Raw genomic sequence first — 15,757 nt, forward strand, 5'->3', positions numbered from 1 at the left:
ACAATAGTATATTGATATAATACATTTTTATTTATCATAATAAGAGCTTTCCAAAACAAAGCAGACCTCATTCAGCCTAATCACGGGAATGAAAACTTTACAACACCCTTCAAAGCCTATTTAAATATGAGGAAATCATTTCACACATTTTGCTGCTCTGTCTATACAAGACACAAGAGACAAACAGCAAAGTATGCTAAACTCCAGGTATGTGTTTGTACATGTACTTGACGATGACTACTTTTTTTTGTGTGATACTATGGAAAGATTGGTGTGCCTGAAGGAGTTTTAACAAATTGAGGGCTCATCAACTGCGGCTGCTCCCTCGGTCACAGCTTTCACACACTTGGCCATTGTCTGAGAGGCTCTGCTAATGGGGTCTGTAGAGGAAGACAACCGAAGGCAATGGTAAATGACAGTTTCAAAGACATACACTAGGTTACAGTATTGTATTCATACATAAAAACTTAAAGGGTTCACCCAAAAATGAACATTACCCCATGATTTGCTCACCCTCAAGCCATCCTAGGTGTATATGACTCTTCTTTCAGATGAACACAATCAGAGTTATGTAAAAACAAATATCCTGGCTCTTCCAAGCTTTATAATAGCAGTGTTTTGAAGCCCCAAAAAAAATGCATCCATCATAAATATAATCCATACAGCTCCAGGGGGATAATAAATGCCTTCTGAAGCAAAGCAATGGGTTTTTGTAAAAGTTTTAAATATGGATATTTTTATATTAACTAAGAGTGATCTCTGACCCGATGCATGACGGATTGACGAACGCAGAGCCGCAAAGAAAAGAGCAAAACAAAACACCGGTCAAGAATTAGAAGTCTAAAATGAGAAATTTTCAAGAGAACCGTGAAAGGCATCTAAGCTTGTGATACTCCTACATCCTATGGTCAACTGGTTCTCAGCTGGTTTGACCAATGGACCCACATTTTCCCATGTCCATTAAGTCATGACCCACTTTTTTAGGAATTATATATTAAAGGTGCAATATGTAATATTTTTGCAGTAAAATATCCAAAAACCACTGGGCCAGTGTTATATATTTTGTTCACTTGAGTACTTACAATATCCCAAATGTTTCCAACTATTTGTAAATCGTGAGAAAATTGCAATTTTAACCAAGGCTCCGGGACATGTGAGGAGTTGCCTGTCAATTGCGTCATACCCGCGTTACCCTCGGTTTCCGGTGTTATTTTGTAGAAACCATGGAAACACCAAAGACGCTTTAATATATTACATGTTTTAATAGACAAGGGAACATCTGTTTTGATATATTTATAAACTAATTATTGTTATATAGCTCAACACGTTTAGTCTTACTGTTTAAATCAATTTTCTTAAATTTTTTGCGACTTGCGAGTACCATGCTTTACCATGCCTCAGAGAAAAACACTATTTTGTCAAGTAGCTAACATAGCACAATCAGATGCAGCTTTATTTTTAGCAACAGTAATACATAATTTTCTCCATCATGCAATACGTTTTAAATTAATTGCATGCCATTTATAAACACAAGACATCCAGCATTTAATGTGACATTCTAAAATCGATAAATTTAAAAATTAAATAAATATATATATATATTATTCTAAAATCGATATATCAATATATAAATGAGAATATTTTTGGTGCACCAAAAAAACAAAATAACGACTTATTTAGTGATGGCCGATTTCAAAACACTGCTTCAGGAAGCTTCGGAGCGAATCTTTTGTGTCGACTCATGATTCGGATCGCGTGTCAAACCGCCAAACTGCTGAAATCATGTGACTTTGGTGCTCCGAACCGCTGATTCGACACAAAAGATTCATAACACTCCGAAGCTTAATGAAGCAGTGTTTTGAAATCAGCCATCACTAAATAAGTTGTTATTTTGTTTTTTTGGCGCACCAAAAATATTCTCATCGCTTTATAATATTAATATTGAACCACACGAACTGATTTAAATATGTTTTTAATATATTAATGGATTTTGAGAGAGGAAATGTCATTGCTCCCTATGCAGGCCTCACAGAGTCATCGGATTTCAACAAAAATATCTTAATTTGTGCTCTGAAGATGAACGAAGGTCTTAGGGGTGTAGAACGGCATGAGGGTGAGTAATAAATGACATTATTTTCATTTTTGGGTGAACTAACCCTTTAAGTAACACTGTCCTATGTCATACATCGTGTCAGGAATAACTATTGTGGCGCAAGTCGACTTGCGAAGTATGCGTACGGTCATCTACCGGAAGCTAGTTATTTTAATTTACAAAGTTTTAAATACGGATATTTTTCACTCAGTCATGGGGGCAGTCGTGGCCTAATGGTTAGAGAATCAGACATGTAACCCAAAGGTTGAGCAAGGCACCGAACCCCCAACTGCTCCCCGGGCACCGCAGCAAAAACTGTCTGCCCACTTCTCCGGGTGTGTGTGTGTTTGTTCACTGCTGTGTGGGTGCACTTGAATGGGATAAATGCAGAGCACAAATTCCGAGTATGGGACACCATCCTACATGTCACGTCACTTTCACTTTCTTTCACTCGCATTATAAAGCATGGAAGAGTCAGGATATTTCTAAATATATCTTCGATTGTGTTCATCTGAAAGAAGATAGTCATATACACCTAGGATGGCTTGAGGGTGAGTAAATAATATATTTACATAATATATTTGTTACTCTACCTGTCATGTAGAAATCCTTCACTGTGAGCTGAGGAGGGACAATAGGAGCTGCAAGCAATGACTGATTCACAGCCTAAAGAGAACAGGACAACATTAGTAAACTGTTCAATTAGTGCAGATTTAAAACAATAATTTACATTGATAAAAGAAGAACACAAACCTTTGAAAGCTCATGGGCTTGTTTGAAATAATTGGCTTCCTCTACATCATCATATCTCACCAGGTTAGGAGAGACCTCTTCCAGCCGTCTCCTTACCTCATCCAGGTTGTCATACGGCAGTGTGACTCCTGCCAGCTGAGCACACAAAAACATAAGAATCTGTGCTGAAGCTGAACAGTCTACACTTTATTCTAAAGAATAGCTCAGGTACAATATGCTGTACATTGTTAAAGTACAGGTTTTAAGGAGTGTACCTCAGAAACGGCACGCAAAATCTTCCAGTCTTCGCGTGCCATGCCGGGAGCAGTGACCGCCACTCTGGTCTGCTGGGCACGGCCCTCTGTGTTGACGTATGTGCCGTACTTTTCAGTGTATGCAGCGCCAGGCATGATGACATCAGCCATGAGTGCACCTACATCTCCATGGTGACCTGGATAAGCATGTGGTGCCATTAAACCCAAAAGAATATACTGTATTTGGATGCAAGCCTCTTACCATTAGATTGCGGTACACAACTCAAGTGTTCCCAATCGCTGGTATAGAATACAAAATAGGCAAGTGAGGTTACTGACCCTGGTAAATGATAAAGCTGTCTTTGGGAAGATCTGCTCTGGTGATGCAACCAGCATCGGCTCCAAGGAGGAACAGTACTTTGGGAGGGTTCTTCCGGATGGCATCAACACCAGGCTTGTAACCCAGGTCCAGGGCTGCCACTTGACTGGCCACCCTGAGGTCACATGTATATGACAAGGTCAGTGCTTGTGTTAAGCAAAGGGTCAACATTCACAATTCTTTTATTCACACAGAACAATATAGAAAAGAAATGATACTCAAAGAAAGGTCACATGCACACACACTTATGGCAGTAGCTGACCTGTGCAGCACATTGAGAACCTTCCAACCCTCCTCAACGCTGCTGCTGGCTCGAGCATTTTGAGCAATTGTGGACGCAGCCTTAAAGATGGCTGCCCCATCCTCCCTCTGGAGAGAGGAGCTACCCACCACTACAATGGGCTTTTTGGCCTGGGCTAAGACCTGAAATACAAAACCATACTCCAGTTAATTTGCATTCAAGAGGCAACTTCTGATGCTGTCATGCTTAGGAAAAACCTGAAGTAAACACCAACATTACAACAGTATGTAATGTTACCTGGCAGAAAGGGTGTGTTCCAGCAGCGATCTCTTGCAGAACTTGTGTGGTTTCACCCAGATGGTTGTAAGTGTAGCTTAAGTCCACCTTATGACCAACCATGGCCACCTGGAGCTCGTTATGCAACCAACTGAAGAATGGGGATAAAAAGAAAAAAAGTGGTGTGAAGGGAAATGACACCTGCTCAACTGGTTGCAGACAGAGCGTGCAATGGTTTTACCTCTTGCGGACGCGTGAATTAAAGAGAGGTGCCTCGTAACGTGGGTTTGTTCCAATCAGAAGCAGAAGGTCACACTCCTCGATGCCAGTGATACGGCTGTTCAAGAGGTAATTGGAGCGCAGGTCGGTTCTAAGGAGCCGAAAGAGCAAAATAAGTTTAAATCACTAATAGTAAGATTAAAGGGATAGTTCACTAAAAAAAAAACTGGAATCAATTACTCACTCTCAATTCCATACCCCTAAAGCTTTTGTTCATCTTCTAAACACTAATGACTGGAAAGATTTCTGTACCTCCACTGAAAGTCCATTACACCAACATTTAAGCTTTAACAAGTTCATAAAGATATCGTAATCCTTATTAATTTAAGCTAAAACGTTCTTTTTTGACACATAAGAACTGATGAGGTTTGTTATCACATGTCAAGAAAGTGTGGATGAGCTGCCGTTGACCATATTTGTGCTCGTGAATGCGTACTGATGAATGTTAATATGTGAATAAAAGCCTAAATTAAACCTATTTATCAAGCAATTCGAGTCAAGACACCTGGATTAAACAGCTTGATTCATATAGATTACTTTCATGAAGAACTTTTTGGAAGGTTTTGATGGAATAGACTTTCAAAAGGTTCATTATTGTTTGTTTGTTTATGATTTAACGCCATGCGAGCTACCTCGGCTATATTCATGGCGAGAACACGATTTTTTTTTTTCTTATAAAAAAAAAAAAAAAAATTTAATTAGATTTTTAAATTTCATCTTAGATACAAATTCTAAAACTAAATCAGGCCTTACTTCATTAAAAATATTTTCATAAAAGTCAACAGAAAAATACAGAGTTCTAACAGATTTCAAACTAACACAATCCATCAAAATATGCTTCAATGATAATAGATTCTGGCACAAAGGGCATAAAGGAGGATTCAAAGGTTCATTAAAAATTATCTTCATTTGTGTTAAACAAAGTTGAACGAAAGTCTTATGGGCTTGGAACGACATGAGAGCAAGTAAATGATGACGATTTACATTTCTGTATATTTCTGTTTACATTTCTTAACTCAATCAGAGGCTAAACATTTTTTTTTTTTAAATATTTTTTTTTACATTTTACATTACATTAACATTACAAAGTAGGGTTACACTTTATTTTAAGGTGTGCTTGTTACAGTGTAATATACAATAAGTAGTGAGTAATTTACTTACTATATAATTAGGGTTAGGTTCAGGGTTACTTGCTTGAAATTACATAAAATAAAATATAAATGTAAAATAAAGTGTTACCTAAAACAGTTGCTGTTTTTATCATTTTGAAATATGGTTGCTACAAGTCAAATCCTTAAAAGGAACACTCCACTATTTTTGAAAATAGGCTCATTTTCCAACTCCCCTAGAGTTAAACAGTTGAGTTTTACCATTTTCGAATCCATTCAGCCGATCTCTGGGTCTGGCGGTACCACTTTTAGCATAGCTTAGCATAGTTCATTGAATCTGATTAGACCGTTAGCATTTCGCTCAAAAATGACCAAAGAGTTTCAATATTTTTCCTATTTAAAACTCGACTCTTCTGTAGTTACATCGTGTACTAAGACTGACTGAAAATGAAAAGTTGCGATTTTCTAGCCTGATATGACTAGGAACTATACTCTCATTCCGGCGTAATAATCAAGGAACTTTGCTGCCGTTCCATGGCTGCAGCAGGTGCAATTATATTACGCAGTGGAGTGTTCCTTTAAAGTTAGCAGTTTGTTGAAAATCTATAACCCTTGGTATGACCAATAGTAACAGTGATGTTTGCAGTAACATCACTATTGCTATTAAATAAAATCCACTAATAATTTCTTGAAATCAAGAAGAGATATTATGACTGAAATCAGGCAGACATGATTCTTAACGGATGAGAACTCACCCGGAACCAGTCATTGGGAAGATCTCCTCAGTGCAGAGGGTCTCACTGTCCAGCCTGTTTAGGAGATCCTTCAGAGCCACCAATGCCTCAGCATCTACCATCCCACCAGCAATAGCTCCTACCTCAGAACCCTGAACTCCTTGGAGCTGCAAAACACGAAAAATCACAACCAGTGAAATCTAGTGTCTGCAAATGACAAAGCATATCATACTGAACAGATACATGTATGATTCTAGTTTATAATATGCAATCACTTACTGCTCCAGCCACACGTGTAAGAACATCCTCCCAGGTGGTGGCAACCAGCTGTCCACTGGCATCCTTCACCATGGGCTGGGTCAGGCGCTGCCTCTTCAATCCATCATATGCAAACCTGAGAGAGGGAGGGCCAGAGACAGGACAGTAGATGAACCATGAGTGTGTGTTAATGGAGAAAGAGAGGTGTTTTCATATTTTAGGAGCTTATGCGCTCACCTGGTCTTGTCAGATATCCATTCCTCATTGACATCCTCATTCAAACGGGGCAGAATTCTCATGACCTCACCACCCCTGGTGCTCACCACAATGTTGGAGCCAACAGCATCCAGCACATCAATGGACTCGGTCTTTCTGTAGACACATGAGAACTGCATTTTCAAAAATTAAAGTCCACACATATTCAAGTAAGCCACTATTAAAACCCCTTAACTGTCAGTAGCTATGTTTTCATCCAAAGTTGCGAAACTTTACTTGTGCACAAATTTGATATATCACATAAGTGATTCGAAGAGAACAAAATTGCCACTTCTTGATAAACTGGCGCTAAGAAAAAAAATGGAAGTTGCTGCAGTAGAAGCCACTGTATACAATAATTTTTGCATATAATAAATTATTTGCACCTCAGAGCACACAGACAAAACGCAATAAACGCTGTCATGTTATCTTGCATTCACGATTGCGTTCACCTGGTGTTTGTGAACGCAATCGTGTGCTCTCAAATGAGTCGGATACATTTTTTATGCGCTTTTTTAGAATTTATGCACATCTTGGCCTTTCCATCCAGCATTTTTTTTTAATGCAATATCCTAAAATGTGCATAAAAATAGATGAATGGAAACATAGCTAGTGTTAGACATTGGCTTACCACGTTAACGGTACGGTTTTATAATCAAAACTTTTTCTAATCTTGACAACACACATATTATTTGAGACTCAAGGTTCCATATTTGGTGATCGTTTTGTGATAGAAGTGATATTGTGACAGAAATTAGGTCTGTACCTTAGGTCTGTATTCTTAGGATAGTGCATTTTCACATCTATGTTCAAACAGGGGGGTGACAGTTAAGGGGTTACAAGGCAACATATAAAAAAACTCAAATATAAGGATACAAATGCACAAATGAGAGTAAACACTCTCTCAGGATTGTACCTGGTCTCCCAGGGTCGTGCAGTGAAGGCGTAAGGTTTGGACGTCAGTGCTCCAACAGGGCACAAGTCAATCACGTTACCAGACAATTCAGACATGAACATCTTCTCTACGTAGGTACCAATCTGCATGGTGTTACCGCGTCCTGTAGTTCCCAGGTCCTCCACACCAGCGACCTCACTGGCAAAACTGTAAAGTTACAAAACAAAATGATATTTGTAGAAAGAGACGTATTACTAGTGCTGTTTATTTAAGATTGAAACACAGGTAATAGACATGAGAACAAAAACATTAATGCTTATTATAAGAATTATATTATTGTTAATATATCAAAACTACCTGTATTTATAAATTATCTAATAATAATTATTAGTAAATTACAATATATATTATATTGAATTAATAATTAATGTTTTGTGTGCTGATATCACATAAACATTACTATTTTTGATGCTAATAAACTACTAATTGAATTGGGCCATCAGAAAATAATCCATATTGTTAAGCCCTGCATAACATACATTTAGTGCATTTATGTAGCTTGTATAATAATAACAGATCTCCAACCCACCGAACACAACGTGTGCAATGTATACAGCGGGTCATGATTGTTTTGATGAGCGGTCCGATGTTTTTATCTTCCACTGCTCTTTTCTCTTCTGTAAAACGGCTTCTGTCAGCACCAAACATCATCGATTGGTCCTATACATACAGCACAACATCAAGATGATTATAAAAAATGCATCAGGGATATTTCCATTCTTGAGTGGATACTCAAGTTCTCTCAAATTGCAGTACACAATGCTCTTCTTACCTGCAGATCACACTCTCCTCCCTGATCGCAGATCGGACAGTCAAGAGGGTGGTTGGAAAGCAGGAACTCCATGACTCCCTCTCTATCAAAGGCACAATAAGAAATAAAAATAAATATTATATGTGATGATAACAACTCTGCGTGAGAAGTATATATAGAAACTGCTTCTCAAACCTGGCTTTACGTGTTTTCTCTGAGTTGGTCAAAATGTTCCACCCTTTCATGACAGGCATTGCACACGCTGCAACAGGCTGTTGAAGAACAGATGGAAAAAACATGCTTAAAGTACTCGATTATGCGTATTAACAATAGGGTTGCAAAGGGGCGGAAAATTTCCGGAAACTTTCCACGGGAACTTAACCTGGGAAATTTTGGAAATATTCCAATTTGGAAACTTAACAGGAATTTATGGGAATTAATTGGAAATTTTGGGAAATTTATATAAATTTATAATATTTATATAAAATGTATCATATACAAACATAAATATAAACATTTTGTTTGGTCATAACATGAAATAAGTTATTTATTTTTCGCATTCAATTAATTCTAATTTAGTAAATATGTAAAATAAATATATTTCTATTGCAGCAATTGTTATGTGTTATTTATTTCAGTGTCACATGATCCTTCAGAAATCATTTTAATATGCTGATTTGCTACTCAGTTATTATCAATGTTGGAAACATTGCGCTGCTTAATATTTTTTTGGAACCTGTAATACTTTTTTAATGATTCATTGATGAATAAAAAGTTAAAAAGAACAGAATTTATTCAAAATAGAAATCTTTTCTAACAATATCACTTTAATATCACTTTTTATCAATTTCACATATCCTTGCTGAATAAAAGTATTAATTTCTTTCAAAAAAAGAAAGAAAACAAATTCTGACCCCAAAATTTTGAACGGTAGTATATATTGTTACAAAAGATTTCTATTTTAAATAAATGCTGTTCTTTAAATTTTTAGTTATCAAAAATCCTGAAAAAAGTATCACAGGTTATTAAGCAGCACAACTGTTTCCAACATTGATAACTGATTATCAAATCATCGTATTAGAATGATTTCTGAAGGATCACGTGACACCGAAGACTGGAGTAATGATGCTGAAAATTCAGCTTTGATCACAGAAATAAATTATATTTTAATGTATATTAAAATAGAAAACCATTATTTTAAATAGTTATATTTCACAATACTACTGTTTTTCTGTATTTTTGATCAAATGTGCATGTTATGGACTGGGGGAATGCAGCGCACAGTGCATGCAGGGGGTGTGTCCTCAATAGCCCTGCAGTAAGCAGTGTGCTGTGTGAATGTGACTGAGAAATGTGCAGTGTAAAAAATGAACTGGTTGAAAAACCAAGATATTTTTTTTCAACTACATTGAAGTACCCTGTTATAGGCTAACCTGCAATTTTGCAAATTCCCTGTTTTTTTCCCCCATATATTCCCGTTAATTCCCATATATTCCTGTTAATTCCCATGGAAAGTTTACAGCTTTGAAAATTCCCAGAATTTTGCAACCCTAATTAAGAATGATGAATGATGCATATTACCTTCGGCGCTCTCTCAATTTCCACCAGACACATGCGGCAGTTACCAGCCACTGACAGACGATCATGATAGCAGAAACGAGGAATCTGCACACCAACTTTCTCACAAGCCTAAACACAGTCAGCATGTAAACATACAACAAAGAACGTACAATCTTTGCATAGAATTATTAAAAGGAACTGATCACTGCATCGTTACCTGTAGTACAGTAGTCCCCGGCTCCACCATCACAGGCTTTCCATCTACAAAAACTTCAACCATATTGCTTGAGGCCCGGACTGAGGTCCGCACTGTCACAAAAACAAGCTAGTGTGAGAAAACAACTGACAAGCAAGTAAAGTTGCACAAAAAAATGGGTATCACACTTGATTTTGAAAGATTATAAAGGAATGCATGCAGCAAATTACCATTGTTAGTGGTGGCAATGGAGCCCTTGGAATGGGCCGCTCCAGCCAAAGCCCGACTTACTGCTGGCAAACGCAACATGTCGCTGCAGAAGAAAATGCCAAGTGATTAGAAGCACACGTAACATGTTGATCCCCACTATTTCAATGCATAATATCTAGGTTAACAAAGGATAAATATGCCACGGTACTCTGAAACACAAGGACATTACAAAGAAATAGCCACAATATAGCCTTTATAATCAGATCTTAGATGTGCAAGTGACAGTATTAATAATAAATCTCTGCTGAGTGCTGACAGTAAGTACATTAAGTCCTATGGCAAAGATTACAAAACCCTAGATTTTATAACAACAACATTACATGTTTATATAAACATAAGAATTTATAAAAGAACCATTTTAAATGCATCTATGTATTACACTAAAGGCAAAGTACATCAAACACTTAAATGCTGTTGACATTTCCATTCTATACACACTAGTTAGCAGGCTAACACTCAGCAGCACAGTGGCTTCAAGGACAGGGAGAACGTTACTGTAAATTACCCATGTTTCGCATGCGTTTATAAAGATAACACTTATTCACTAAGAAAATGTCCAGATAAAAAGCTCTTTACACTCTTATCTAGACAAAATGCAATCTTTAAATCTTACCTTGACGCTATTTGGCCTTCTAGACCAGAACAGCGTTACTGCGGAACGTTCAGTTGTGAGTGAGTGCGCACTCGGGTGATTACGGAAGAGCTGACGGAAATAGCCGATTTACGTCGATCTTATGAAAAATGACAAAAACATTTAATTTGATCATATTATTCTATAATAAAGCACATGCGTGCATGTATGTATGTAAAAATGCAGTAAAATATTAAAAACATTTTAATATAATAATATTGAAGTTTTATATTTATGCGTCATTTCCGCTCATAAAAACGGTCGTTTCCTAATCATATTTCATGTTAAAAGTCATATACTCAACATGTTTTTCAGTACTTGTTGTGTCTGTGAAAAATATGATAGGCTTATCTTGCGATCCTTATTATTTACAAAAGTTACGTTTAGCATACCCAGCGTAAATGATTGTTAAAAATTATTTTTTTGTAAAATATGTCAGCGTGGGAGGAGTCATGGCGTCAGACGTATAAAGACCATCTCACGTTCTTTTCTCGTTCCTTCGCTCTTCCTCCAAGCTCAGGGCACGACGTCTGTGCACGAGGTCTCACAGGTAACTTCCAAAAATGGGCTTTGGTGATCTCAAAACACCCGCTGGACTCAAAGTTCTGAATGAGTTTCTGACAGACAAAAGTTATATCGAGGGGTAAGCTATTTTATATGTTCTTAGTTGCTCTGTAACAACTTATGCCTGTACTATTTTCTTTCATATGCTCTAATGCTAATGGTTGTCATGATAAAACATCAAATGCAGTAGATATTAATTTCTTTGGCATGACTAATATAGACGTATGTATGATTATTTTAGGATCTGTATTTGTAGTAGTACCCTTCCCCCTCCCCCAAGTGTTTGTGAGGTGTCATATTTTCTTTGCTGTACTGTTGATCCATGAAAAACATCAATATCTGTACACATTTGACTGTTATTGCAGGTATGTTCCCTCTCAGGCTGATATTGCAGTGTTTGATGCCCTATCTGGTGCCCCATCAGCTGACCTCTGCCATGCTTTGCGGTGGTACAACCACATCAAGTCTTACCAGAAGGAGAAGGGCAGGTAATATGATGCTTAATTGTAATATTTAGAGGGATAGTTCACCCAAAAATGAAAATTTGATGTTTATCTGCTTACCCCCAGGGCATCCAAGATGTAGGTGACTTTGTTTCTTCAGTAGAACACAAATGGTGATTTTTCTTTTTTTAAAGGGTTAGTTCACCCAAAAATGAAAATAATGTTATTTATTACTCACCCTCATGTCGTTCCACACCCGTAAGACCTTCGTTAATCTTCAGAACACAAATTAAGATATTTTTGTTGAAATCCGATGGCTCAGTGAGGCCTGCATAGCCAGCATGACATTTCCTCTAGATTCGATACGCTGATTCATAACGCTCCAAAGCTTCCATGAAGCAGTGTTTTGAAATCGACCATCACTATACAAGTCTTTTTTTTTTTTTTTTTTTGGCGCACCAAAAATATTCTTGTCGCTTTATAATATTAATATTGAACCACTGTACTTGCATAAACTGATTTAAATGTTTTTAGTACATTAATGGATCTTGAGAGAGGAAATGTCATTGCTGGCTATGCAGGCCTCACTGAGCCATCGGATTTCAACAAAAATATCTTAATTTGTCTTACGGGTGTGAAACGGCATAAGGGTGAGTAATAAGTTACATTATTTTCATTTTCGGGTGAACTAACCCTTTAACTCCAGCTGTTGCGGTCTGTCGGTCATATAATGCATGTCGATGGGAACTCCATCTATAAGAGTAAAAAAAAAAAACATGCACAGACAAATCCAAATTAAACCCTGCAGCTCCTGACGACACATTCATGTCCTAAGACACGAAACGATCGGTTTGTTCAAGAAACCGAACAGTATTTATTTCATTTTTTTACCTCTAAAACACCACTATGTCCAACTGCCCTCCACATCCAGAAAACGGTTCATTTGTGTTCTACTGAAGAAACAAAGTCACCTACATCTTGGATGCCCTGGGGGTAAGCAGATAAACATCAAATTCTCATTTTTGGGTGAACTATCCCTTTAATGTTTTGCAGGTTCTTCCAGTATATGATGATTATTCTATCACCATCTTTCGCCTGAGTGTCTGATGTACAATCCTTCAAACTCTGATGTGGCCGGGAGATAAAAGACTATCACAAATGCACTCGTCCAGTTACATGGATTCACTCTCCTCTTCTTGCCTTCAGCCTTCCAGGTGTGAAGAAGCCTCTCGGTCAGTACGGCCCTGCTGGTGTGCAGGACACAACCGCGGCAGCTCCTGCAGCGGCCGATGAAGACGACGATGACATCGATCTGTTCGGTTCTGATGAGGAAGAGGTGAGTGTGGTAGCAGAACTGATGGTGTGTTTTGATAGAATTATCTGGTCACGTGATGATTTTCTCACCATCTTTCGGCTGATGTTGTGATGGACACCTTTTTGTTTCTGAAAACCAGTAAATGGAAAAATGTCCAGGCAGTTGCTGGATGTCTGCACACCTAATCGAGAATCTGTTTCTTTGCAGGATGAGGAATCCAAAAAGATCAAGGAGGAGAGGCTTGCAGCATACAATGCAAAGAAAGCAAAAAGTATGTTTCTTTCTTTATTATTCTTTTAAATGTACACTAATGGTCAAAAGTTTAAAATTAAAAATACAGTAAAAACAAGAATATTGTGAAATATTAGTTTTAAAATGACTGTTTTCTATCTAAATGTATATTCAAATGTAATTTATTCATGTGATAACTGAATTTTCAGTAGCCCTTATTCCAGTCTTTAGTGACGCATGCTCCTTCAGAAATCAATGTTGATTTGCTGCTTTATTATTATTATTATTATTAGTGATCAATTGATAATGGTTCTTATCAAACTGCTTTTCCTTAATGTTTTTGTAGAAACTTTCTTTTTCAGGGTTCTTTGACTAAAAGGTGGAAAGAACAGCATTTATTTGAAATGGAAAACTGTAACATAAGAGTGTTAATGTCTGTTTGGATCAATTCAGTGCATTCTTGCTTGGGTGTTAACTTTTTTTCTTTTTTATAAATATGACCCAAACACTTGAAAGGTTGTGTATCATGGTTTTCATAATTTAAAGGGTTAGTTCACCCGAAAATGAGAATTTGTCATTAATTACTCACCCTCATGTCATTCCAAACCCGTAAGATCTTCGTTCATCTTCAGAACACGCATTAAGATATTTTTGATAAAATCCGATTGCTCAGTGAGGCCTGCATTGACCACAAGATCATTTACACTTTCAAATGCCTAGAAAGCTACTAAAGACATATTTAAAACTGTTCATGTGACTATGAACTGTTATGAAGTGATGAGAATACTTTTTGTGTGCCAAAAAAAACAAAATAGTGACTTTATTCAACAATATCCAGTGATGGGCGATTTTAAAACACTGCTTCATGAAGCTTTACGAATCATTTGTTTCGAATCAGTGGTTCAGAGCACCAAAATCAAATGATTTCAGTAAACGAGGCTTCGTTACATCTTAAGTATTCTGAAACCTCAATAGTTTGTGTGACTCTGGCAGTTTGATTCACGCTCTGAACCACTGATTTGAAACAAAAGATTTGTACAGCTTCATGAAGCAGTGTTTTGAAATCACCCATCACTAGATATTGTTGCATAAAGTCGTTGTTTTTGCCGCACAAAGTATTCTCGTCGCTTCATAACATTAAGGTTGAACCACTGTAGTCACATGAACTGTTTTAAATGTCTTTCGTTCTGGGCATTTGAAAAAGGGAATGTTATTGCTGTCAATAAAAGCCTCACTGAGCCATCAGATTTCATCAAAAATGTCTTAATTTGTGTTCTGAAGATGGGTCTTATGAGGGTGAGTAATTACTGAAATTTCATTTTTGGGTGAACTAACCAAAAACTGTTTTGAACATGTTTCTTGAGCAGCAAATCAGCATATTAGGATGATTTCTGAAGGATCATGTGACCCTGAAGACTGTCATCACAGGAATAAGTTATTTTAAATTGTAAGGTTTTACAATATTTGTTTGCATTTACTGTAAATAAATGCAGCCTAGGGTGAGCATAAAACGCATACCAAACTTTTGACCGATAGTGTACACATCGCAACATTGTGACTAGTTCAATGATGACTTCTCATAACCATCTTTCGGCTGAGTCTTGTGATTGAAACACTTTTTAATCTGACATTCACTAGTCATTAAATTGTGATTGTTGGTTTCCTTTGTATGCTTTGCGATTGACACTGTCTTTTTAATGTCTGAGCAGAGCCTGCACTTATCGCCAAGTCTTCCATCCTGTTGGACGTCAAGCCCTGGGATGATGAAACTGACATGACCAAGCTTGAGGAGTGTGTCCGCAGCATTCAGTTGGACGGTTTAGTCTGGGGACAATGTAAGTCAATCAGTTCCATCTCTTGAATGCAATTACTGTTCACTAAAACTGATGTTATGCCTACCAAAAAAATTATACTTGGCCATCACAGTTTTGGCTAATTTGTTTCTAATTGTCACTTGACTTCTCCTGTACAGCTAAATTGTTGCCTGTCGGCTACGGCATCAAGAAGCTGCAGATTGCCTGTGTCGTGGAGGATGATAAAGTTGGAACAGACCAGCTGGAGGAACTGATCACAGCCTTTGAGGACTATGTACAGTCAATGGATGTCGCAGCCTTCAACAAGATCTAAAACCCCGCCACACAAAGCATTAAGCCAATAAAAGCACTTCAAATGCACTTCTGTTTCTGGATATTTTTATTTGAAGTTAAAGGGTTAGTTCACCCAAAAATGAAA

The 15,757-nt window shown here is 37.3% G+C and overlaps 2 protein-coding genes across 2 annotated transcripts; one reads left to right on the top strand and one right to left on the bottom strand.

Annotated features, from left to right (window-relative positions):
* Nucleotides 1–9: 9 nt before the first annotated feature.
* On the bottom strand, nt 10–11,103 carry ndufs1 (NADH:ubiquinone oxidoreductase core subunit S1). The gene is made up of 19 exons (XM_048200570.1): nt 10,955–11,103; nt 10,302–10,384; nt 10,093–10,184; nt 9,897–10,004; nt 8,511–8,587; nt 8,337–8,418; nt 8,094–8,224; nt 7,526–7,711; nt 6,592–6,726; nt 6,376–6,490; nt 6,118–6,263; nt 4,216–4,344; nt 3,996–4,125; nt 3,720–3,880; nt 3,418–3,572; nt 3,100–3,275; nt 2,846–2,980; nt 2,686–2,758; nt 10–380 (listed from the first exon to the last, which is right to left on the bottom strand). Exons 2-19 carry the CDS (start codon nt 10,378–10,380, stop codon nt 289–291), a joined length of 2,202 nt encoding a protein of 733 aa, XP_048056527.1. The 5' UTR covers nt 10,381–10,384; nt 10,955–11,103; the 3' UTR covers nt 10–288.
* Nucleotides 11,104–11,453: 350 nt separating this feature from the next.
* eef1b2 (eukaryotic translation elongation factor 1 beta 2) lies at nt 11,454–15,699 on the top strand. Its single transcript, XM_048200571.1, has 6 exons — nt 11,454–11,615; nt 11,902–12,024; nt 13,186–13,315; nt 13,502–13,565; nt 15,235–15,360; nt 15,498–15,699. Exons 1-6 carry the CDS (start codon nt 11,536–11,538, stop codon nt 15,650–15,652), a joined length of 678 nt encoding a protein of 225 aa, XP_048056528.1. The 5' UTR covers nt 11,454–11,535; the 3' UTR covers nt 15,653–15,699.
* Nucleotides 15,700–15,757: the final 58 nt, after the last annotated feature.

The sequence above is a fragment of the Megalobrama amblycephala genome, linkage group LG8 (assembly GCF_018812025.1).
Source record: "Megalobrama amblycephala isolate DHTTF-2021 linkage group LG8, ASM1881202v1, whole genome shotgun sequence".
Taxonomy (NCBI): Eukaryota; Metazoa; Chordata; class Actinopteri; order Cypriniformes; family Xenocyprididae; genus Megalobrama; species Megalobrama amblycephala.

What these genes read in the sequence shown, in the direction of transcription:
- ndufs1 (XM_048200570.1), bottom strand. Translation starts at nt 10,380, where the DNA reads ATGTTGCGTTTGCCAGCAGTAAGTCGGGCTTTGGCTGGAGCGGCCCAT. An exon ending in CATTGCACACGTTGTGTTCG is followed by an intron (nt 7,712 to 8,093) that starts GTGGGTTGGAGA and finishes GTAACTTTACAG; the next exon opens with TTTTGCCAGTGAGGTCGCTG. An exon ending in AATTCACGCGTCCGCAAGAG is followed by an intron (nt 4,126 to 4,215) that starts GTAAAACCATTG and finishes CCCATTCTTCAG; the next exon opens with TTGGTTGCATAACGAGCTCC.
- eef1b2 (XM_048200571.1), top strand. Translation starts at nt 11,536, where the DNA reads ATGGGCTTTGGTGATCTCAAAACACCCGCTGGACTCAAAGTTCTGAAT. An exon ending in GACAAAAGTTATATCGAGGG is followed by an intron (nt 11,616 to 11,901) that starts GTAAGCTATTTT and finishes CTGTTATTGCAG; the next exon opens with GTATGTTCCCTCTCAGGCTG. An exon ending in CGGTTTAGTCTGGGGACAAT is followed by an intron (nt 15,361 to 15,497) that starts GTAAGTCAATCA and finishes TCTCCTGTACAG; the next exon opens with CTAAATTGTTGCCTGTCGGC.